This window comes from Aplysia californica, unplaced genomic scaffold (genome assembly GCF_000002075.1).
Source record: "Aplysia californica isolate F4 #8 unplaced genomic scaffold, AplCal3.0 scaffold00273, whole genome shotgun sequence".
Classification (NCBI taxonomy): Eukaryota; Metazoa; Mollusca; class Gastropoda; order Aplysiida; family Aplysiidae; genus Aplysia; species Aplysia californica.
The window spans coordinates 69,789-95,540 of NW_004797543.1; the positions used below are offsets into that span (position 1 = coordinate 69,789).

At 40.8% G+C, this 25,752-nt stretch overlaps 1 protein-coding gene across 2 annotated transcripts; it reads left to right on the forward strand.

Annotated features, from left to right (window-relative positions):
• Positions 1 to 317: 317 nt before the first annotated feature.
• On the forward strand, positions 318 to 25,687 carry LOC101846971 (CTP synthase 1). Of its 2 annotated transcripts, none has more exons than XM_005101190.2 (16): positions 318 to 449; positions 6,550 to 6,744; positions 8,488 to 8,658; positions 9,142 to 9,239; positions 9,847 to 9,963; positions 10,722 to 10,805; positions 12,108 to 12,188; positions 12,545 to 12,702; positions 13,176 to 13,308; positions 15,752 to 15,840; positions 16,917 to 17,011; positions 17,372 to 17,478; positions 19,648 to 19,744; positions 20,172 to 20,227; positions 23,202 to 23,298; positions 24,742 to 25,687. In XM_005101190.2, exons 1-16 carry the CDS (start codon positions 446 to 448, stop codon positions 24,963 to 24,965), a joined length of 1,806 nt encoding a protein of 601 aa, XP_005101247.1. In that variant the 5' UTR covers positions 318 to 445; the 3' UTR covers positions 24,966 to 25,687. The 2 variants fall into 2 exon arrangements, with proteins under 2 accessions (XP_005101247.1, XP_005101248.1); XM_005101191.3 differs by having other exon boundaries at positions 357 to 510.
• Positions 25,688 to 25,752: the final 65 nt, after the last annotated feature.

Sequence of the window (25,752 nt, forward strand, 5' to 3'; positions counted from 1 at the left end):
AGAGAGAGAGAGAGAGAGAGAGAGAGAGAGAGAGAGAGAGCGATCAGAGACTGTGACTGTGAGTATGTGAGTGTGTCTGTGTGCGTGCGCGCGTGTGTAGTATTTTCAGTATTTTCTGTGATATTTTTAGTTTAATCTAGTTTGAAGAGGTGAGTATCCGTGTTCCAGTTTCTTTTGGGAAAGATCAAGGTAATTGGCCGTTTTTTCGGAGGCGATCATTCATGTTGAAGAAGAAGAACGACAGAAAGTGGATAAACATTATTTCGAACTCAGTTTTATACGAAGACAGCAGAAGTCTTTTGTAGCCTACCATTAGTGCTGTGACCTCTGACCTCGTTTCCTGCATGCTCTCCACTGATGATGATGAATAATAGCAATAGCAGGCTGAAAGAAGGCGCTAACTGAGCGCGTTGTGAGTGACAACGGTCAGCAGTCAGTGAAGCTCATGAGTACGTTTTGCTAGTTTCGCTTGCTTTGAGACAAAGTTTTTTAAGGACAAACTATTGTAAGGTTTGTGTTTCTTTTCATCGTTGTTCCAGGTTATTGATCTAATTGATATGAATAAGAAGCAAAATGCCCGCGAAGTATTTTCAATATTCTCGTTGTTGTAGTGTAGGCCAAACACGTGAGTCGTGAAGGTTTGTGAAATTTTACATGACGAGACACACGATACGGGGCTGTCTTTTATATTAATAAATATGTGGTGTCATCAATTTCTGGGCTGCAGCCCGAGTTATCCACTTCAAGTTAAAGTCTACTGTGGTCAGGACGGAAGGGCCAGGTCGAATGGCGCGCTTTATGATGACAGGAAAATGTCACAGACACTGAGCCAGTATCATTGTTATTTACACACTTGTTATTGTATTGTTGTTAGTTTTAGAGTTAAGACTTAAGAGCTGTCTGCTAGATCTAGAATCTAGATTAGATCTAGATCTAGATTCTAGAATCTAGCTAGATCTAGAATCTAGCTAGATCTAGAGTTAGACGTCTACAGTAGCGGCTCGTGGTTTATAGAACTGACCGGCCGTCATTCACGTCGACTATTCTTTTCCTTCACAACACACACACACACACACACACACACACACACACACACACACACACACACACACACACATTTTCTCTCTCTCTCTCTCCTTATTTTATACCCATACTTTCGCCATCCCCACCCCCTCCCCCACTTACACACCACACACACACACACACACATCACACACACCAAGTACATTGTAATATATTATACACTGTGAAAGAGCTAAAATATGCGGTAGCGTCAAGAAACAATATTATGAATAACGTATGAAGTTACTGAGATTAATTTAATAGAAACTGACTTGATCGACACGGAAAAAACCCACTACAGGGCCAGAAAACGAACTGAAATTGAGAGGCAATAAACTGCTGGTCCTGGCCTTCGCCTTCAGTACTTTACTCGTACTTTCTACACCCCCACACAAAATATCGACGTGCACTGGACCCGTTAAATATATGTAATAAGAACTGTCCTGTATGATGACAAAAAGTTAATTGATACTGTACCAGTAACGCTGTCCCAAGCAGATCAAGTCTACAGTCAGATAGTATACGTATACAAAGCTGGACAAAGTAAGCCCACAACAGTTTCCGATCATTATATCATCAAATGTTTTTCTTCAACACACTTCTCAGAACAGAACACTGTGTTGTAACAAAGTGGGGAAGTGTGTCAAATGCTAATTAAAGAACTTGGTGTCTAGCTGGGGTGACGGTGGAAAAGGGGAGGGAAGGGAGGGGGTAGGCCTGGCCCAGACTCTGACAGCCGAGTGCCTATCGCTCCTCGTTAAAATTCTCCTTATACTATATATATATCTTCACTAGACAATTCCTCCTTCCGCCGGCCAGACTCCTATGGGCCAGGTAAGTTATTACAGGGGAGAAAACGATGAGTAAATGTCAAACAGGAACTATAGGTGGTTAGAAAGTCAATATAAACAAAAAAGATTAGTGCCATGCTAACAATAAATGTTCTGATAGTAATTAGAGAAAGGTTGAATGATAAATACATGTTTTGCTGATAATAGATCTAGATCTATGTCTTAATATAGTTTTGAATTGGGAAGAAAAGCAAGTCATTCTGGTTCATTCATAACAAAACTCAACGGTTTGAATAAAAAATAATTTTTAAACAAATGGCTTTTCTCTGGCGTTGCTCCGGTCAATAGATTGATGGCTATTCTCTGGCGTCACATATAGTTGCACATATGTCGCTTCTCCTTGCAGCTTTCCCTCTCCCCTATCGGCACTTTATAATGGCCTTAGCCTACACAAACGCTCATCAAGGTCGGCATTTCTTCAGAATGCGATTCACAAGAGGTGGACACTCAACCACTACTCAATGAAAGCTCCAGTGACGGAAGGAGGAATTTCTCAGTTCTGTAGGGAGTGTATACAGACCCGGTAACCTGAACAAAGTCACAAAGTATACAGATCCGGTAGGGGAACTTTTTTGTGATTTCGGAAAGTTTCAGCGCCCTCTTGGCTCAGGGTATAGTCTTCTAGATCTATGGCCTAGGTCTAGATCTAGACAGACAGACATAAATCATTGATCTAGTTTCGAGGCTGGCCTAGATCTAGATCTAAATGAGAAGATTGCGGATGTCTTTTCGATGAACGATCGTTTTTCCTCTGTTTCGGAGTTGGAGGAATCACAATTTGAAGAAAAGAACAATGCATAATTTCAATCGAGCAGTGACCCTCTCTATTTCTCTGCCTCTCTCTCTCTCTCCTCTGTGTATCGACCGCCTTCTCTTTTTCTTTGTTTGTCTCTATGTCTTTCTCTCTCCCCACCTATTTCCCACTCTTTTCTCTCGTACCCTCCTGCCAACTGTGGCATGTCATTATATTTTGCTAGCACTTCTCTCTCTCTCTCTCTCTCTCTCTCTCTCTCTCTCTCTCTCTCTCTCTCTCTCTCTCTCTCTCTCTCACTCACACTCACACTCACACACACACACACACACACACACACACACACACAAACACACTACTGGGTCTGGGCGCTGAAACTTTCCGAAATCACAAAAAAGTTCCCCTACCGGGTCTGTATACCTGTCCCCGTAGGATTATACGATTGCTGTGGCAGCGTTTTTTCTCGTAATTCTGCAACTTTTGCATAATTTTGGATTCCCCGCGTTTTTTCACGTTTTTTCCCTTTTTTTCCACAAACCAATTAATTAACGCCTCGCCATGTGACAAAAGGGAAGTAATCACCGTAATAAGTCTCATTTAAGTGACAAGTTGGTTGTTTCCTTTGTCAGAAGATCTTGGTTATGGGTTGGGATTTTGTTCCTTGAGCATCATGTTCAATTTTTCAATCCATCAAAAGTTGTTGTTCTTAAATGTCTGCTTATGTTTCATGTTTGACAGGTGTCCCTGGTTTTAGTAATGTGCCAGCATCAGAGGTCGAGATGTCTTTTTTTGTTTTGTTTACCTTTTTCGTTCCTCTATAGAGACCTAGATCTAGATCTACAGCTGAAAGTTATAGAGATTATATTTTTTTAGTTATTTTTTTTTCTGACTGATGTGTATTGTTTTCTTTTCAAATACACAACAAGTTACTGATACTGATAGGTTCTGTTTTCATTTTTTCTGTACATAAAACATGAAAATCATGAAAATTCTTGTAAAACATGTCGCGAATGGTGTTACGGTAACTTGCATAATTTTTGCATAATTTTGCTTTTTTTTTGCATAATTTGGCCATCTAAATTTGCATAATTCTATGGGGACAGGTATACTTCGTAACTTTGTTCCCGGTTACCGGGTCTGTATACACTTCGTTCTGTGTAAGCAGAAACGCCAACAACCCTGTCACAACCAAAGTACGAGAAGGCGCATCTGACACTGAACTTCACTCTCCACCTTTCCGTATCCTAGGCTAGTCACTTGATGTCATTCCACGTCTTATTTCCAACAATAGTGGCCATAAATGTGCCGGCAGGGGAGATGAAATCCTGTGAAGTGACATGATGCAACTTTCAAATAAAATGGAAGTGCACTGCAGGCTTACTCTTAGTGCTTTTGGTTTCGTCAGTTTGCTTACATTACAACTAATATTAATAATCGCTGTACCTAGGCCTGTTTGTCATCATTCATTAATGTGAATAAAGTTTAAGGCCAATAGTTCATTTATTATTTTATCGAAGTGACTATTCCCAGTGACACTGGGGATAGGTACAGAAACTATTCCCTGTGACGACGGAACTCTTTTGCATTAAAAAAAAGGCCGGCACTATTTCTCCGAACGTTCAGGAAAATAAAGCCGGGCACTATTTCTCCGAACGTTCAGGAAAATAAAGCCGGGCACTATTTCTCCGAACATTTGGGAAAATAAAGCCGGGCACTATTTCTCCGAACATTTGGGAAAATAAAGCTGGGCACTATTTCTCCGAACATTTGGGAAAATAAAGCTGGGCACTATTTCTCCGAACATTTGGGAAAATAAAGCTGGGCACTATTTCTCCGAACATTTGGGAAAATAAAGCTGGGCACTATTTCTCCTAACATTTGGGGAAATTAAGCTGGGCACTATTTCTCCGAACGTTCGGAGAAATAGTCACTTAGTAAAAAAAAAATCTGAAGTCTTTGCACTGCACTGTAGACTCTCCTCTCACTTCAGTTCTGTACATACATGTACTTTTGTTCTCTTCTCTAGGGCCATTGAGTTACCCCCTTTTAGTGCCTATATCTACATCTATGCTGAGGGCTTGGACTTGACTGTAGAATAGATCTAGAATTAGATCTAGATCTAGAAGAAAGAAGAATCGGGAAGGATTTTTTCCAGTCCTGTACCATGGTCTCCAAAATCCGTATGGAGATGTAGATCTAGATCTACACGTACATGAATTATGACTGAATAACAAGCAAGCATAGACTGATAATTCCTTTTTCTTTTAAGAAAATCTTCCACTCACACTAGAATCAACTTTAATTTAGTTAGATCTAGATCTAGTATCTAGCTGCTCTAGAATCTAGATGTAGTCTAGATCTAGTATTTAGTAACCCATCACCATCATGCCCATGTAGATCAATGTGGAATCAATAGATCTAATGGGCCTGTCTGTTCTCAGTGTCACTGGGAATAGTTTATGGGCCTATTCCCAGTGACACTGGGAACAATTCTGCCCTAGGCCGAGGCTCTAGGCCCAATTGCCAGTGGTTTCTGGGCCTGTCACTGGGAATAGTTTCTGGGTCTATTCCCAGTGACACTGGGAATAGTTTCTAGGCCTATCCCCAGTGTCACTGGGAATAGTGCTTTGCTTATTTTATTTATGCAGTGCAGGCTTTTAACTATTTGCACTTCACTTCTGGTTTTGTCAGTTTTGCTTACTAGACTAATAACTTGGCCGGGAGGACTTCAGTAACGAACGGTTACTATCATGAGCCAGAGTAGAACAGAGGGTTTGGGTTAGGGTTTAGGTTTGGAGTAGGGGTAGGGATAGGGTAGGTCTCTTCTTTATTGTGTTTTTTTGGGTGGTCGCTCGTTACGGAAGTCCGTCCACTAGGCCTAATAATAGTTGCTGTATATGTCATCATTCATTAATTATGTGCATGAGTATGAATAAAGTTTAAAGGACAATTGATAATTTATTATAGTGCCTGTCTTGTTGTGTGTGATGCTATAAAAATGCATGATGTTGTCTTTTTGACTTAACGAAAGAAGCTGAATTATAGTTTTAGGGGGGCTTTCGTGGTCGAGAGGTGGTGTTTGCCTCTACTTCAATAGAGGTCCCATATAGGAATCCGGATAGTGATGGAAAACACTTTCTGGTGACTGTTTAGTTTAGAGTGTAACCCACTTTGGTTAGTATTAATATTTAATTTTGTTTTTATAGGCCTTGCAGGCCTTGCAATTTGTTGTTATATTTTGTTATTTGAAATTTGTTTCTTTTGTTGTTGCACTTTTCTTCAATTCATTTTTTTATTGCTGTTAGATGTGTATAAATATAGAGTATAACATGGATAGCTCGAATTTGTCGGGACTGGCCTTGGTAGTTCGAGGGATCTGTAGTTCGGTAGAATATCTTACAAAGATAAAGAAGAAAAAACTGGACCGCAGGCACAGCTCGATGGATGCATGCGTGATTTCGAGTCTTCTGTGTTCGGCCTGTCTGTGTTATACTGTATGATCTCAATAAAGGCTAAATTGAGACAGTGAGAGTCTGAATGTCTGTTTGTGTGGATGGTTGGCGGGTGCTCTGGTGTGGTTTGCTTCTTCTTTCCTATCAAACATCCATCATCCTTATCTCCCTTCTTTTTTAAAATGTTTGTTACTCTCTTGTTACTCCTCTAATCTTTTGGCGCTCATATGACCTTTTGTACAGTTGCGAGCGCTGTAAAACCTCTACTAAAACAAAACATCTATGGTTTTTATATTTATATTCCCTCCTTCTATTTTGTGTTCGTTATTACTCTCTTGTAACACCTCTAATCCTTTGCACTTATTTGACCTTATTGTGTTGCGCAAGTGCTGTAAAACAGTTACTAAAACTAAACCGTCGGTTTGTTTCTCAGGGCTGTTACCGTCGCTGTGCCGCCAAGTCATGAAGTATGTTCTGGTCACCGGCGGGGTCATCAGTGGGGTCGGGAAAGGAATCATCGCCAGCAGCATCGGGACCATCCTCAAGTCCCACGGCGTACGAGTCACCAGCATAAAGATCGATCCTTACATCAATATTGATGCGGGCACCTTCTCCCCATATGAACACGGTAATGCAGTGGGAAAAATTTCTCATGATTTCCTTAGAGAGGCCTAAGTTTTTTTTCATAATTTTACATTTTCATCATAAAAAAAGTGTTCAAGCTTCTGGCATATTATCTACCAAAATGTTCAGAAAGTTGTGAAAATTTGATATGTGTATGTGTGAGGACACAGGTGTAGTCTAAGCAAACAAATATGGCAAAAGAGGAAATTGATAAAAATATGTAAGAAATAACAGGCTTTTTTCACTTCTTCAACCGTATTATATTAGCAAATTGGTCACGGATGTCTCCAAAGTCAATCTTTTCGTGCAGTATATAGTCATTTGTTAATAGGCACCTTCATTTTCCCGATATCTCCTTCAATACTAGATTATGGTGTCATTTCTGTGGAGCAAAATCAGTATTCGATACTTTCCAAATGTTTCACCATCTGTCACTTTGACTTTTCCTGGTACGTACTTCTCTCCTACTCTCTTCCTCTTTGCCCAGTAATGATTTTGAACTTTCAGTAGATTAGGTATGTGATATAATAAAGAGAACTAGAAGGTCAGGGTGTTCCCTCTCTTTACTTTTCCTTTGGCTTGTCCTCTATGCGTATCTGTATAGAACATAAGTTATTTGTTGTGTTACTTTTTATATAGATACCTTTATATAACGCCAGTGATTATGATGCATGGATCTATTTTTTATGGTAATTTGTTTTTTCTGTGATTGTGAGTTCTTTAAATTCAGTTTTTTTTTTTTTTTCTTCTTGGTAAGTGTTTTACGGTGCTCACAACTGCATATGGTCATATGAGCGCGCGGGACACACCTAATATTTTCAGTGGGTAGAAAATTTTGAATTTTGCACGGGTGGCGGCCGAAGCCTACTCTTATCGATTTTAGACCACCAAGGGATCTTTAACGTGCGCAACTTGCACATGGACCCTCCGAGATTTTTCGCCCTTGTCCGAGAAGGCTAGGTGTAGATCTTTCCTTCCAGAAGATGAGGGGTGTGGCAGAAAGACAGCAGTAAGGAGGAGCCAAGGAGTAGCAGTAGAAAGGCTGCAGAAAGAGTCAGGAGCCCAGAGGAGAGGGCAAAGGAGGTGAGGGGGTGGGGGCAGAAAGTGGAAATGAAAGCAGACAACAGAACATTGCTAGAGAGCAGGAAAGGAGACAAATTTAGAGAAGAAAATTTTTTGGTTGCTACCCGGATTCGAACCCGGACCCTTTGAATGAGAGGCCAACACCTTAACCTCTAGGCCACGAGAGCCCCCAAATTCAGTTTGAATATTTGTCTGTAGATATTGTCGAGTAAGATAGAAATTAACATGCTTTTCTTTTTTTCTTGTAAAATATGCTGTAAAATTTTACTAATCTTTACAAAAGTAGAATGGGTGATTGGTGAGTGGTTCAGTAGTGGGGTTAGCTGTAACTTTTTCCTTGTTTTCCTTTCTGTTTGCCAGGATACATGACTATTCTGTTATAAACTATGATAAACTGACAAAACGCCCTTTTTCATTTTGGCGCCAAAATGTTTTATTTGCTAAATCGAAAGCCTGATCAGTGACCATAATTGTGTGAAAAAATCAATTGATATTTGATTAGTTTTTGAATAAATTAGAATTCAAATTTCAGAATGGCTCTATTTTTAAATGATTACACAGACACAAAGCCTCTTTTTCTGGAAACTGCTCTGAAGAAGAAAAGGTGTTTTGTCAGCTTGCAATAATACTGTGTTGACTCACCGTCTGACAACTCATCTTGTAGGTGAAGTCTTTGTACTGGATGACGGCGGAGAGGTAGACCTTGACCTTGGTAACTACGAGCGGTTCCTAGATGTTACCCTGCACCGAGACAACAACATCACCACGGGCAAAATCTACCAACAGGTCATCGACAAGGAGCGCAAGGGGGACTATTTGGGCAAGACCGTTCAAGGTTGGTGCTTAAATATTCTGCTCTCTTTAGACATGTTCTTGCAAGACAGGTTGGGACTGATTCTTAAATTATCGGTCCTCATTACGGTGTGGGCAACACAGTTCAAGATTTGTTAAGCTATAATCTGCTCCCTGTACTTTTTTTCAGTGTTGTTGTAGTCTTTATTATTATTAGTCTGGAATGTTATAACTCCAAATGAAATGTGGCCTTTCGTGCTGACTTTCTGAGGATGTTTGGAGGGCGCCACTAGTAGGTTGTACTTCTTTCCTGTCAATCATCTCTTGTCCTTATCTCTCCTTCCCTTTTTCTTTGTTGTATGTCACTCTTTAGTAACACCTCTAACCTTTGGCACTTGTATGATTTATTTGTTTTGCAAGTGCTAAAAAACTTTAACTAATATTTAACAAAGTGTAATTGTGCATTATCACGAAGTATTCTTATTTCATCATTTTTGTATCGTTTGTTTTTTCTCTCTACCGACAGTTGTGCCTCATATCACCAATGCTATACAGGATTGGGTGACAAAGGTCGCAGAGACGCCGGTCGAGGGCAATGAAAGAGCCGACGTGTGCATTATTGAGGTAAAGGATGGGGGAAAAAAGTCACAGGGTTTGGTATGTTGGTATGTTGCCGCGGGCAACACTATGGCCCAAGTCATTTCTGTCGTTTTGAGGGAAGAACAGGGTTTATATAAGTCAGCCTTATGATTTTTAGTACCTAAAACAACTCTCCTACATTGAAGATACAAACAGATGAAAGGCATTTTTACTATGCTAATAAATAAAAACTTGAACATAAAAAATGACTTATGCAGTTGCGTTATGACCTTGACAATGTGGTTTATTTTTCTCTTTAAGTGGTTGCTTTTGATTCAGCGCACTCCTTTCCGGTGTTCACCGTTGTCCTAGTTTGCTTCCTGTCGACCATCATTTGCTAATTTCACCACTGAAACCAGGCGACCTCACTTCCTTTAGTGGCAAATATCTTGGGTTCTACTCAAGATAAATGGATATTTATTTCATTGGAAGCAAGGCAAATAAATCAGCTTTCAGGTGACACCAATAACTCCCCGTGCCCAAAAATTGACGAGCGCCTGATTCCACCGTGCCGAGACACATTTGTTTTGGGTGTTTTATAGGAAAAGGTAAAGCATTAATTGTTTTCTTGTTTTGTTTTTGTGTTCCCCAGCTGGGCGGCACCGTGGGTGACATTGAGGGCATGCCCTTCATCGAGGCTTTCCGACAGTTCCAGTTCCGTGTGAAGAAAGAAAACATTTGCTGCGTTCACGTCAGTCTCATTCCCCAGGTGAGTGGAGCGCACTTTGTCCGGTAGTTTGCTCTCACAGCTGTCAATGTGGGTGGTTGGCGGGTGCTCTAGTGTGGTTTGCTCCTTCTTTCCTATCAAACATCTGTCGTCTTTATCTCCCCTCCTTCTTTTTTGTGTTTGTTGCTCTCTTGTACCACCTCTAGTCTTGGGCACTAATATGACCTTATTGTGTTGCAAGTGCTGTAAAACTCTTCCTAAAGCTACAACTGTCAACTTACTTACTTTTTTATCCTCTGTTGACGTTAAGCATCGAGGGGAGATGCAGTTTTCTATGGTAGGCCAGCTCTACAACTCTGTCAGTTGGGATATTATGTTTTCTCAGGGTTTCAGCTGTCAACCAGTATGTCAAAACGTGCTGAAGTTTCCGTGTCAGTGAAATGTGAGAAATGTCTGAGAAGTTTGGCCGTCTTTTCCCATTTCATCGTACACACTTTCTGCGAGGCTGTTAACCCTTCCAGTGGTGGATTATTTCTGAACTCCCTCGGCGGCAAATTACTTTTGCTTTACTAACCTGACACGAGGTAATGTCAGAAAAAACAGGCATAAAACACATCCCACTAAAGCTAGAAACTTGTATCATACATCATCTCAACCACAAATGAATGAAGAGTTAATGTAATCGTTATGTGGTTTTTTAAACTGGGTAAAACAAGGTTTACTCATGTTTGAGTCGGTCGCAGATTAATCTGGCTCTGTGGGCTGTGTTTAATGCATTTTTTGTTTTTGCATCCCAACAGCCTAAAACGACAGGTGAACAGAAGTCGAAGCCGACACAGTCGAGTGTGCGAGAGCTCAGAGGTCTTGGTCTCTCCCCGGATGTTGTAAGTTTTGTTGTGTGGATATCTGTTTAAGAATTGTCAGTTTGTGAGAAAAAGATCCCCCCCAAATAGACCCACCTCTTCGTGGGTGGGGGGGGGGGGGGATTAGTACTCTTCGAATAGGAAAAGAAAAAGAGGAAGCTAACGAGTTAAGGGGTGATCCTGAAAAGAGACACATTACTTTACTATCTGTCTTACGCTTTCTATTTTTTGTTTGTTGTTGCTTTACTTTATTACATTTTATTATTATTATTATACTTATTATTATCACTTTTCTTTTCTCCTCTCTCCATGGACAACCTTTCTTTGACCTGGAGTTGGGACGTGTATTGGTGGGGTGGGAAGCAGAGGCTCATTGTCAGCACTGTACTGGATGTGACTGTACGTAGGGAATACCCAGCTACATACATGTAGTAAGCATGCATTTATCGGAGAGCCCTATGACTGCGGAGAAGGTGCAGAGACCATTTGCGTCTTGCTTGTTGATGACAACATTAACCCTCTGGGACCTGCCATGCCTTCCCCTACCCCCATCTCTGGGATGAGAGGACTTGGTTGGTCTGGGAGGGGGGGGGGGGAATCTGGCTTCCAATTGGTATTATTATCACTATTATTATTGTTTTATCATAATTTTTGTATTTCAGCAACACACAACAACTATGCTCTTAATAGCGTTTCTCTTCATCTCCTCAAACAACTTCTCAATATAATATAACAGACACCAACATACCCATTCATTTTTCTTACGATCTCTCTGTGATAGAGTTGGGTTTTTGTTTGTGGCATTGCACCTACAGCCACTGCTTTATCTCCTACCCCGGGATGGAAGGAAAATCACAGAACCACCAGTTTTAGATGCTATTCACAAATGGCAGTGAGAAAAAGACTGTTTGAGTTGTCTTCGGCTTTAAAAAAAAAATCAATGCTTTATGTCCCTAGAGGAGCATTGATAGTGAGTAATATCTGATGGTGCATAATTGTTTAGTCTCTCGCCACCTGATTGAAGATAAAGAGGCAGCGGCCAGTACTGCTGTGGAGAGGATGATGGTTTTGGGAATACAAAAAGGAAGCGGAGAATCTGGCTTCTTTGCAGGAAAGAACAGAAGAACGTTCAACCGGATATACACTGGCACAATCAGCAAAAAGACCCTCAGTGACATTTTGGAGAGAGCAACGGAGCATCAGTGGACATGTCTGGAATGCATGGATGTTGCTTCCTGAAACAATGAATTGTTTAGTAATATGTAATCCGTAGGCTTTGGATGGATTGTTTTGTTCAGTCGACTTTTTTGTTGTTACCCACAGATTGTTTGTCGTAGTGTGACTCCACTGGCGGAGAATGTGAAGGACAAGATATCGTTGTTTTGCCACGTTGACCCAGAACAAGTACGTATCAGATTTTCTTTCTCACTTAACTTTCGGTTCTTGTTGTAGTTGATCATGTGTATCATGGTGGTGAAATAAGACTCTTGTCAAAATGTTGAAATCAAAGAATATTTTTCTGCCTATTTGGTAATTTTTATCAATTTTTTTCTTCTTTTAGCTCAACACCCTTTGTCTGTCTAAAGACACATTTCTGTGGGGATTTGACTGAAAAACATTGATCAAAGGCACAAAAATGTAAATGCAGTTTTCAAGGACACTCAACCTTTGGAAGTCGCCAAACCTTGGTGGCCATAATCTAATGACCTGTTTGTGTTTAAGTGCTGTAAAACTCATTGACCACCTTTGACCTTGCCCAGGTGTACTGCGTCCATGACGTGACCTCCATCTACCGAGTGCCGCTGTTGCTCCAAGGTCAAGGTGCGGACGATTTCCTCATCAAAAGGCTGCAGTTGCAGACGTCTCAGGTGTCCAGATCGAAGCATCTGATCGCGCGCTGGAGGGAGCTGGCAGACAGGTGAGTCCTGGAGACCTGACATATACTCCGATAAAATCAGAGCTCTCCGATTTTAAAAAAAATTGTTTATTGATTATTTTTTTTGCTGTATGGAAGAACCACGATCTAAATTGCATAAAATCTGATTTTTATTTTTTGAAATCAGTTTCCGCCCATTGTATTTAACTTACAGCAAATGACGTGGAAATACACATTTATTTTCCTGTACTTATGTTTTGTGTGTAATTGCAATACACGTTTATTTGCCACAGTCGGTTTGTAAAGTAATCTGAATCTACTGCGGTTCTAGAGACTGATCCCCCCCCGCAAACTCCAGTTTCTTAAGAAGGATTCTGAGGGAAACTCCTATTTTTGGTCATGAAGGGGTTGGAAGTTTTGCATACTTCCAATCGAAATTTTTTTTACAAAGCCCAGTCTTGTGTTTTGTTTTATGAAAAATAAAAATTAATAAATGGTTGTCGTGTCCACCCTAGGCACGACCGTCTCCTGAAGGAAGTGTCAATTGTGCTGGTGGGGAAGTACACAGAGCTGTCGGACTCTTATGCCTCGGTCATCAAAGCTCTACAGCACGCCTCCCTGGCCGCCAATCACAGGCTGGACTTAAAGGTATGTTGTCTTCCTCCTACACGGGGAAAACCTTTCTGAGGATACGTTGTTGTCTTCCTACACGAGGAAAACGTCTCTTTCCTACACGTGGAAAACCTTTCTGAGGATACGTTGTCTTTCTACACAGGGAAAATCTCTCTGTCCTACACGAGGAGAACCTTTCTGATGATACATTGTTGTCTTCCTACACGAGGAAAACGTCTCTTTCCTACACGGGGAAAACCTCTTTGATGATACGTTGTTGTCTTTCTACACAGGGGGAAAACCTTTCTGAGGATTTCTCCTCTATGTACCATATTTTTTCATACTCAGAGGGAGAAAATCATCCTGAAGTCGCTGGGTTTTTGTTTTTTTTTGTTCTGATCTTTTCCATTTAGACCTGCATGTTTGCCGACAATCGTCTGAAATCCGACAATCGCGACCCCGACCCGCGAACCGGCCGATGCTATCGCTAGGCCCACCTGTATTAGTCAATGTTCGAAGTGCGAGGCCTGGCCGTGTGCCAGCAACCCCTTTTTCTCCCGTCGGCTTTGTCGGCACTTTCGTTTTCGTATCGACCGCCGACGCGCGCACCGCCGACTGCCGACGTCGGCGTTTCCTACATAATTGTCGGAACCTGAGTAGAAATACGAATACAAAAAAGTACGACGACTTAAATTATCCACTTTCAGTTTCTTGCTCGAGCGGCCATTTTGAATTTCGTTTGTTTACTGATTGTTCAGATCATGTGGATTCTTTCAAGTCCGACTCATTTGTTCTACTCTAGATCTAGATTGAGATTTAGATCTATATAGATCATTATGGACCTCAATGGAGGATTCATATTCCAATTCTATTGTGTCAAACCATATTATAAGTTGTGCTGTAATATTAATGTTGATAAAACGCATTTTATCAGGTGCGTGAATTATTTTCTAAGAATAAAGATATCTAGATCTAGATCTAGACCCCTAGACTCAACTGAGTCCCTCTCTTCGGAATCGGATGCGGATTTCTCGTTCGAGGTCTAGATTCTAGATCTATTCCTATTCACTTGTTCTACTAGATCTAGATCTATATATGGAGGATTCATAGATCTTTATTCAATTCTATTGAATTGTATTAAACTCTTTAATTATAGCAATGTAGGCCATATTATTTTTATTATTATAAATGCTCCTTGTTTGTTTTGGAGTGTGCTTATTTCTTTCTTTCTTTTTTTTTTTTTTTGACTTGTGCTGGCCTTTTTACATGAGGGCCGTTGCAGGTTCTTTTTTGGGTTAGGCCTAGGAGTAGGCCGATAGGGTTTGGGTTAGGGTTAGGTCTCTTCTTTATTGTGTTTGTTCGGGTGGTCGCTCGTTACTCGGAAATCCTTCTTTTTATGACACCCACAATTTAAAAGCTCTAAAGTTAAGGGGGGGTGGGGGGCGGGGTTGCGCAAAATTTTCAGAAAATCTGGTTGAGGCTCACATGCAGGTCTATCCATTTTGTTTTTGTCTGTTACATCGGTTATTTTCATTTGAACAGTTATCTTTAGCATGTGTTTTCTGTTTTACACATTACACCCGAACTCGCCCAGGAATTCCCTTACGCGCTCCACCCTGACTCGCCCGGAACCGCCCGCGCCGACCTAGCGTCTTGAGAAACAAAGTCTTGCCTTGACGAGACTCTGGGGTCGGGATTTTGATTTGCATAGTTATAGCAAAACGTTTCTTCTTTTGTTTGATACCGAAACGAAATTTTTCAGGCCAGTAGTTTTAGTATAAGAGCTGATCGAAGTGCTATCGCGTTACCGACACTTCGAAAGTGTCTCGACTTGTTGAAAAGCGACACAGTTGAGTTCGAAAACGGAAATAACGATAGATTTGAGCAAAAACAAGCATATTACAAATCAGATGGCTCAGATTTTGATGAAAACGTTGTAGCAAGAGTTTGGGGCGATTCAGATTGATCAGACAGAGAATATCTAGAATTTAGATCTAGGGCCCGACCGCGAGGCGGAGAGTGAGAGTGACGGGTCGGACACCCCGATTGAACTAAAGTTACAACATTTCCAACAGTTTGCGCATACATAAAGTTATATTTTTCTGAAACTACATTCAATTTTCTTTTTAACTTTCATTTTTTCAGGATTTTTGGAATTTGTTTAGTATTTTTTAAACGCTTGTATTCACGGGAGGTGGGTTCCTTCCCCTTGCTTAGGATCTAACAATGGACTTCCCGTCCAGGCCCTTAGGGTGTAATGTGTTAACCTCTCTTTAGTTGTGTCCATTCCTTGTCTTTTTATTTGGAAAGGCATCTTCATAAATTTTCAGTTATTTTCACAGAATAATGAGAACAAAGGTGGGGAGAGGGGGGGAGGGGGGTTGTTTTATTGATGTTTAGTCTGTACTAGAACTATATAAATAATCATTGGTGGTCAAGATCTGTACTTGAAATAAAACTGCCAGTGTTGTTTCCCCAGTGTATCGAGGCAGCAGATCTAGAGGAATCAACGCGGCAGGAAAACCCGCAGAAATATCACGAGGCTTGGAAGGAGCTGGTCGCTGCGAAGTAAGTTGTGTGTTGTTTCATCATGGCGGGCTTTCTCCCTCTGTGCTGTTGTTGAAATGAAGATGGTGCTTTTGACATTACATTTGTGGGTGGTTGGTGGGTGCTCTGGTGTGGTTTGCTTCTTCTTTCCAATCAAATATTTATCTTCTCTATCTCCCCTCCTTTTTTGTGTTTGTCACTCTCTTGTAACACCTCAAATATTCAGCACTTATATGACCTTATTGTGTTGCAAGTGCCGTATAACTCCTACTAAAACTAAAAAAGACATGCTTTGACTCAGAATGCCCCTCACTTTTATTTTTGTCTTTTCCTGTGATGTGAGTACATTAGACCAATGGAAATTTATCAAAATTAAAGTGTGTTTCAATTGTTTGGTACACTTTCAACTTTGTGTTGAATTATGAAGTCATGATGGCTTGTAAAAAGTTGCTATCTGTGGTTGTATTCTTTGTTGCAGGGTGCCACAGGTAGGTCCTGATACTTGTCTTTCCCTCAGTCGTTTTTATCTGTCTTTCTCTTTCTTGATTTTTGTCTGTCTTTCTTTCTGTTCTTTTTCTGTCTTTCCTTCTGTTGTTTTTTGTCTGTCTTTCCTTCTGTTGTTTTTTTTGTCTTTTTTGCCTTTTCTGAGTAGGAAAAGACCATTTAATTGTGTCAACATATGAGCAAACAGATTATCGTGGGTGGTTGGCGGGAGCTTTGGTGTTGTTTGCTCTTTCCTATCTGACATCTATAATCTTTATCTCTCCTTTTTTTGTGTTTGCTACTCTTGTTACCCATCAAATCTTCGGCATTTATATAACCTAATTGTGGGTGATTGGCGGGTGCTCTGGTGTGACCTGCTTCTTCTTTCCTATCAGACATCTATCGCCTTTATCTCCACTCCTTCTTTTTTATGTTTGTTACTCTCTTGTAACACCTCTAATCTTCTGGCGCTCATATGACCTTATGCAGTCGTGAGCGCCGTAAAACCTCTACTAAAACTGAAACTAATATAATCTAATTGTTTGCAAATACTGTAAAACGCTTACTTTGAAACAAAATAATACAAACAAATTGTCTTTCTCTCCCCTCCACAGCGGACTCATAGTTCCCGGCGGGTTTGGAGTCCGAGGCTCAGAAGGAAAAATCAGAGCCTGCCATTGGGCCCGCACAAAGAAGATTCCCTTTCTCGGTACGGGGTTCTGATATAACATAGAAACTTTATTCTCTCTCTGAGAGGGTGGTTGTTTGGCGGGCGCTCTCTGGTGTGGTTTGCTCCTTCTTTCCTATCAAACATCTTATTGTCCGTATCTATCCCTTTTTTTTTGTATGTTATTTCCTAGTTACGTCTCCAATTTTTGTCACCTGTATGATCTATTTATTTTTGTGTTGTAAGTGCTGTAAAATTTGTACAAAAAGTAAAGATACACCGTGACCACTCCCTCATGTGCGGTGTTTTGGTTTAGTAAGAGTTTAACGGCGCTCGCGACTGCATAAGGTCATATGGGCGCGCACTCCCTCACATTTGTTGTGTTTTCCTGCCCCCCAACAGGAGTGTGCCTGGGCCTGCAGTGTGCAGTCATTGAGTTTTCCAGAAATGTCCTCAAGTGGGAGGACGCCAACTCCACAGAGATGAACCCAGACACTTCGCACCCAGTGGTGAGCCCTGTTGTTTGAATGTGTCTGTATAATTGAAAGTGGGTGGTTGGGAGGTGGTCTGGTGTGGTTTGCTCCTTTCCTATCAAACATCTATCGTCCTGCCAGCAAGAAATGAGTTACCAATCTGCTGTGATGCTCCTTCAAAACAAGAGATTCTGGATGTCATTAAGAAGCTGAACAAAGGTAAAGCAGCCGGTCCCGACCAGATTCCACCTGAAGCCCTAAAAGCTGATGCCAATATGACGGCAGACATCCTCCTCCCACTGTTTACCAGGATCTGGAATGAGAGCTAGTTCTCAAAGGATTGGAAAGAAGGACACCTCGTGAAGAAAGGGGGATCTCAGCAACTGCAGCAACTACAGAGGGATCACTCTTCCCTCAATACCAGGTAAGGTCTTCAACAGAATCATTCTGGAGAGAATCAAGACAGCAACGGATCCAAGACTACGGGATGAACAGGCTGGTTTCCGAAAAAATCGCTCAACCACTGACCAAATTGCCACGCTGAGGCTTATTGTGGAACAGTCCCTGGAGTGGAACTCCCAGCTGATCGTCAACTTCCTTGACTATGAGAAGGTTTTTGACAGTATAGACCGAGCAGCACCACGGAAGACACTGAGACACCACGGAATCCCACAGAAGTTGGTGAACCTCATCTAGAGCATGTACGAAGAGACAAGTTGCAGGGTTGTACATGATGGCCAGCTCTCTGACAACTTTGACATCAAGACCGGTGTGAGACAGGGATGTTTATTATCACCATTCCTCTTCATATTGGCAGTCGACTGGCTGATGAAGGAAACCACCAGAGGACACATAAACGGTGTACAGTGGACCCCATGGACACAGTTGGACGATCTGGACTTTGCAGATGACTTGGCGCTTCTGGCACACACTTAGGAACAGATGCAAGCAAAGACAACAATTTTATACTGCCTATCAGAGTCTGTTGGATTGAGGATCCACCCCGGAAAGTCGAAAGTCCTAAGGATAGATGCACCGCGAAAGGAGGAGGTCACAGTACAAGGAAATGCACTAGAAGACGTCGAATCCTTCTGCTATCTTGGGAGTATTATTGACAGAGAGGGCGGTACAGGCGCTGAAATAAAGTCCCGCGTTGGAAAGGCACAGGCTGCATTTATTTCTTTGAGCAGGATTTGAAGGACCAGGGATATCTCATTACGAACAAAGTTTAGAATTTTCAACTCAAATGTGAAGTCAGTCTTGTATGGATGTGAGACGTGGAACACATCCCATACGTGCAGAAAGAGGATCCAGGTTTTCTTGAACAAGTGTCTAAGGAGGCTGCTGAGGATCAAATGGACAGACAGGATCACCAACGAGGAAGTATTAAGAAGAACCAGACAGAGCCCGGTCAGAGATGAGGTGGGCAGAAGTTGTTGGCGATAGATTGGACACACTCTCAGGAAGTCAAGCAGCTGCATAACAAGAAAAGTGTTAGATTGGAACCCACAGGGTTAAAGATCAAGGGGAAGACCTCGTGGAACCTGGAGGAGAGTCACAGAAATGGATGTACAGAAAAAGTGGGAAGACGTGGAGTGACATCAAGCGACTTGCCCAGGATAGGGAAAGGTGGAGAGTGTTTGTTCGTGGCCTATATCTTGACCCAGGGTGAGAAAGGCAATGATGATGATGATCTATCGTCCTTATCTCCCTTTCTTCTTTTTTATGTTTGTTACTCTCTTGTAACACCTCTAATCTTCTGGCACTTATATGACCTTATGCAGTTGCAAGCGCCATAAAACCTCTACTAAAACTAAACTAAACTAAAACCTCTACTAAAACTAAAACTAGAACTATAATTGAAAGAGCGAAAAATGAGAAAGCCAAAAGAGTACTTCTATTTATTTTTATATATTTAAGTGTGAAAGTGTGCCACTTTATTTATTCCCTTGTGGAAATTAGGGTTATAATTGCTGGTTCAATGCATGTGTGGAAAGTAATTCACTGTCTACAGCAGTGTTACATAATACACAGGAGAAGACCAGAAAAGACAGTATTATAATACTTGTTACCTCCTCCTTATGGGTGTGAACTGTGTCAGTGGTGGTATAACCTGCAAAGTTCACAGCAATTGTGAGAGCTTTCTTGAAACTTGCAAAGTTCTGGGCTTGAGATTTTTATTTTCCACATACTCAATTTTTCCAGGTGATTGAGATGCCAGAGCACAACACGGGTCAGATGGGAGGCACCATGAGGCTGGGCAAGAGAAAGACGCTGTTCAAGACGGAGAAAAGTATCATGCGTAAGTGAAAACGACAAATTTTTTTGTCTCCTTTAGCATCATCATCATTCTCTGGGGTTTTTTTTTCTGCTTTTTGCGGATGTGTGACAGTTGCTGTAATTTTTGTCACGCCCTTCTTATCTTTTAGGTGGATTTGTCCTGAACATAGATAAACAGGCACCCGTCTCAAACCTCAAACTATTTCATGGTTGATAAATAAAAGCTTGGTTGTAAAAAGTACTTCATAAAGTATCACAATTTAGTGTTTCATTTCGCTGACATTCACAAAAGTGGCCCTCTTAAAAGTTCATTTATTATTTGTATTTCCAATGGAAAAAAAACAATTTTACAGTAGTCAGGTTTTACATTTGATCTCTTTCTTCTTCTTGATGTAATGTAACAATAGTTCTTTTATATGTTGCTGACCGATATGACCGTCTGTCCTCAGGCAAACTGTACCGTAACCAAGACAGCGTGGAGGAGAGGCATCGTCACAGATACGAGGTAATCCTTGGAGCATTTGTACAGTGGCATGTGTTGATGGCGTGTTTCATTTTTGCTTTTTTTTTCAACATCAGACTTATTATTTGCTGTTGTTATTATAATAATTATTATTATTAGGCAGTTTAGTGAACTCGCTCGCGGCAGGGCGAATCGGCCGCGATACGCTCCATAGATTTTTGTGACCGGCCGTGAAGCCTCGCGTTATGGTGGGTCTAAACAACTCATTGTTTTGCTTTGTGAATCGCACTACTACATCCTATACATCTTTTTAAACGAAAAAAAAAGGTCTTCAAAATGGCGGTCTTCGCGTGAAAATCGATTCGGTAGAACTGGAAATATTTGCTTCTGAAAACAAGGCAATTTTTACTACGCGATAAAATGAGAACTACTGGCTGTATATTTATTAATCTTTCAGAAGTTATAGATTGTCCATTCTAGTTTCTTTTGACACCCGAGTTGTTTAGGTTGAACTTCGCACAATGCTATGGGGCTTCCCGTAAAATGCATTAAAAAAGTGGAACCGCGCAATCGGCTGGTCAGCGACCCGGCGCCCCCGCTCTCCCCTGCCCACTGTGATAACGTGTTGCGCTGGCATCGCATTATTCGCGCTTTACTTGTTTCTCCGGATAATAATAATACGTGCGACTATGAAATTATCAACGGACTGACAAATGAATTCACAGTTTTGTTTTTATTTTACCATGTGTGGCTCTTGAATAGTGCAGATGATAGCTAAATCTAGATACCCTGTTTAGAGTTCAGCAGTAGCAGGCCAGCAGCAGTCAGAAAGCCAGCATCTTCTAGATCTAACTATTTATGCCTTTGGGCTTTGGAATTGAAATTAAACTTGAATTGCACAGTTCTAATTGATTTTAGATTCAGCATCTAGCTATATTTTCCAGAGTTAATAATAAATGAGGTAGACTATAAAAATATAATTTGTCCAAAAAATTTTACTTGCAACTTGTGTGAAGATCATAAGCTGATTTTGTTATTTTCTGGTCATCTTTCCGCAGTTTATTAAATGTTCCAGTGGGTCTACAACATTTTTCTTGACGTCATAAGCTCTTTTATGCATTTGAAAGAATAACATATAGCTTCAAACAAATAATGTATGTTACAATACTTTGAAAAAGAAGGGTAGGGAGCTGACTTATGGCGGTCATTAAGAGTTTTTTTTTACGGAATCCGTTTTATGATTAGAAAAACACTAAAAACATGTTTTGAAATCTTAAGAATGACCATAAAAATTGGAAATTATTACTTAATTGGCTTAACTCTTTAATAATTATAAACAGTGAATAAAGACAAAGAGAATGATATATGATTTGTCTAAATATGATCATTAGCAGCAAGGATATAAGCCCATTTTGTCCATTTCGGGTTATCCTTTCGGGTGATTTTTTATCACCCTGAACCTCTAAGTACTGAAAAAATATTTCTATGACTCTGTAAAGAGGTGTTTTGTAGTTGTGTACATTCTGAGTAAAATTCCCAACAAATTGATGTACAACACTTTAAAAAATATGCATTTTGTGTTTTGAGCATAGCTGCCACTTTCCCTCTAAACTCCGCTTCATCTAGCTTTTCCCGCTACTTTCCTCCTTCCTCTGCTGGACCGCTCTCGGTCGCAAATTGCGATACTTTCTTTTTACACGCGGAAAACACCGAACCGGGAGAGAGACGAAGACGCAGCTTGCGCATGTCCACCCATAGCTTTCTACTTCTGTTCTTCTAGGCCTAGTGCTAGTTTCACATTGTTTATTGTTGTGGAGCAACACCGTGTCGATCGGGCATAGAGAAATTGATGCAGAATGCAAAAATAAAAGGAACTTGAAAAATTCATTATTCATTAGAAAGTTGAACAAGCCGCTTGCTGCTCTTTGCGTTTTGTGCAATAAAGAAATCGCGGCGCGTGCACTCCTGTACAGTTGCAGTCCCGTTTGTTTACATGACAGCTATTGTGGCTGTGGAAGTGAATCTAGGTCTAGATAATCTATTTCTAGATATAATCTAGATTTACACATATTTAGATACCGTATCTAGATTCTAGATCTAGATTAGATAGCCTAGGGTATAATTTTAATTCAGTTTAGATCTACACACTACAGGGGCACTACTAAGTTAAATGCAAACGGGACCACAATTGTACAGGAGTGCCGAAATCGCTCAGTACAGCGGCAAAGGTGTTGCCTCCTTGATCCAATACTGCTCTACAGTGATGTACAAGTTTAAAGTGAAAGAAATCTTTTTATGAGACACCAGCTGGCGACAAACATTGGATTTTTAGTCACCAAGTCCAAACTGTGTCAAATTGACTCAAATGCTTGTTAGTCAACTTACTGCCTTTGGGGTTTTTTTTTGGTGTTTTTTTTTTCAAATACATTTTAATTCAGTTGCCTATGGTTAACAAATATGACAGTTTCCCTTCCAAAACCATGGGCTAGATATTATTATATTGCCTCTGGATCTCACTGGCTTTACTCCGGCCTTCGGAGAGCGCGCGTCCGCCTTCGCGTGAATTTCCTCCTCTTATAAATTCCTGAGTGGCAGCTATGTTTGAGTAATGGTCAGTCGTGTTGTTAAGTTGCTTTTTTTGTGTCACAAAAACTGTGTTAAAAGTGGCCTGAAATTGGCTGGATTTTAGGCATGAAAAATCGCAGTAACTTTTAAACTGTTTTATGATCTTGAAGGCAAGAGCTTTCAAATGAAAGTATTTCAAAGCATATTTGACAAATTTGAAATTTTCACTAAACTGCCTATTATTATTATTATTATTTTGTTTTTTGTCCTATTATTATTACTATTACTATTGTTGTTGAAAAACATTTTTTTTCTAGTGTTCTTCCATTAGTGCTGTGAACTAACGTGAAATCAACCAGCTTGTGTCCCCTCAAATGCCCGTATGACCATATGAAGTTGCGAGCGCCGTAAAACTTTTACCAAACTGCTGAAACTTGTACTCCTCCTTCAGGTGAATCCTGAGATGGTGGCCGTGCTGGAGGAGAAAGGCATGAGGTTTGTGGGTCGCAGCGAAGACGGGGAGCGGATGGAGATCATGGAGATGGAAGGTAGGAAGCGTGCTACTTATGCCAGCGCCGTGAAACCTTGATAAAACTAACTAGAAGCCAGCCACTCTCGATGCTAGCGAGCGCTTAATCAGTCCTCTATCCTGGTACTTTAGAAACTTTCTTCTGAAGGGTAATTATTCGTTTGGATAAGGCCAGCTACTCAATCTTACGCGACCTCAGTGTTTTCTTGTCGTATCTCCATTTTTTTTTAAGCAATGAAAATGTGACATGTTCTTAAGCTCACTCTTGGTTATGAACTGTTTTCACTGTTAATAAAAATGGAGAAAGAACAAGAAGGCAGTGGGGTTGCGATTAGCTCTTAGTCAGTCCTCTGCCCTGGTACTTTGGAAACCTTATTCTGTTGGTGGTTGGTGGGTGCTCTGGTGTGGTTTGCTCCTTCTTTCCTATCAAACTTCTATGGTCCTTATCTCCCCTCCTTTTTTGTGTGTGTTACTCTCTTGTAACGCATAATGTATTCTTCGGCACTTACATGACATTATTGTGTTGCAAGTGCCGTTAAACTCTTACTTATACTCAAAAACTCAGTTGGTCCTCCGTCCTGATACTTTAGCAACCTCATTCTGAAGGATATTTTTGGAAGGGGGGCGGGGGAGGATATGTTGTTCCTTTTTATTTAAGTTTTGTGATAGGAGTGCACTTTTGCTACATAACATATTTGTTTTGTTTTTTCTTTTTTTCTTCTTTTTTTTGTGTGTGGGTGTTTGGTGGGTGCTTTGGTATGGTTTGCTCCTTTTTTACTATCTAATATCCATTGTCCTAATCTCTGCTCCTCTTTTTATGTATGTTACTCTCTTGTAACGCCTCTAATCTTCGGGACTTATACGACCGTATTGTGTTGCAAGTGTTGTAAAACTTGCTGAAACTAAAAATGACTTATTGTGTTGATGTTCTTCTCTTTACTGAAAAATAGACCCCCAACCCATTTGACTCTTTCCCGGTGCAAAGTAACTAGTGTTGTGTCAATGTACTCCCTCTTTCACGCGAACCCGAAACTCAGTATGTGTCACGACGTAGTGGAATCAGCCACTCGTCAATTTTTTGGCATATAGGTATATTGGTATCATCTTAAAGCCTGTTCATTTGTCTTGGTTTTGGTGAGAAAAATATCCATCAATGTTAGATGAAATATTTGCGATTGAAGGAGGTCAGGGTCGCCTGGTTTCAGAGGTGAAATAAGCTAAATAATTGCCACCGAAGTTTGTAATTTCCACAGCTTGAGAGTCCTTGAAACCGAAAATTTATATTTTTTGTGTCTTTAACCAATATTTTTCAGTAAAATACACACAGAAATGTGTTTTTAAAAGGATATAAAAGGTGTTGAGCCCCCCCCAAAAAATTCGAAAAAATTGCCCAATAGCCAGAAGAATGCCACAATTTCTTAACTTTATCAATGTTGTACCGTGTCTTTTGCCCCCCCCCCAGATCACCCATTCTACGTGGGCGTCCAGTTCCACCCCGAGTACATCTCTCGCCCGCTGCAGCCCTCCCCGCCCTACCTGGGCCTCCTCCTGGCCTCCTGCAAGAAACTCTCCTCCTTCGCCAGCCAAGGCTTCCGCCCCTCCCCGCGCATGTCCTTCTGCGAGGACTCCGATGGAGGGACTGACGGGGACTCTCTACTTGACGAAAAAGACGACGCCGCGCCTTGATTTAGTAGATGTACCACCCCCGTCCTTGAGTTGAATATAGCTTTAGGCCATTCCATGAACGATGAAACTGAAGTGACAAATGTAACAACGAGATAGAAAATGAGAAATATGAAATAAATAGATTTCCTTTTTCTTTTCATTGATTCTCGTGGGGAAATCTGGTTTACAATGGCGTAACATATATTATACATACGCAATTACGAAGCATGAATACATAAATACATAGAGATGTAAATACACACCCATGCTGAAACACTCAGATGCACTACAAACACTCCGAAGCTGGTCACCGTTGTGTGGCACCTCATTTTTTTTTAGCTACGGTGATGATGTCTTGCTCAAGGACACACACACACACACACACACACACACACACACACACACAACTGCTGACATTTGCTTGACACTATTTCTGAGACTGAACTGTGAACTCATTGACCACTCAGCCGTCGGATGACGACCTCATGAAAAAAATTCTGCACAATGACAGAGCCATTTCTTCATGTTATTTCCTTTTTTTTTTTTTCCCAAAGGCAAACTTTTTCTAACCTTAAAAAAACAAAACAAAAAAACAACCCAAAAACAAAAATGGCTCTATCACTGTTCATATATATTTTTTTTTTAGCAGGCTCATTATCCCTTCTTTCTGTGCATCACCTTGTGGTTTTGTTTTTCCTGGAATGGCCCCCTTTATGTGTTCCTGTAGTCTTCTTTTCAGAGTCTCATCTGTAAGCAGTATGCTTTTCCTAAATGTTGTTTGTATTGTTCCATATACAGTCTCTGGAGG

What these genes read in the sequence shown, in the direction of transcription:
- LOC101846971 (XM_005101190.2), top strand. An exon ending in TTTGGGCAAGACCGTTCAAG is followed by an intron (nt 8,659 to 9,141) that starts GTTGGTGCTTAA and finishes CTCTACCGACAG; the next exon opens with TTGTGCCTCATATCACCAAT. An exon ending in GCCACGTTGACCCAGAACAA is followed by an intron (nt 12,189 to 12,544) that starts GTACGTATCAGA and finishes GACCTTGCCCAG; the next exon opens with GTGTACTGCGTCCATGACGT.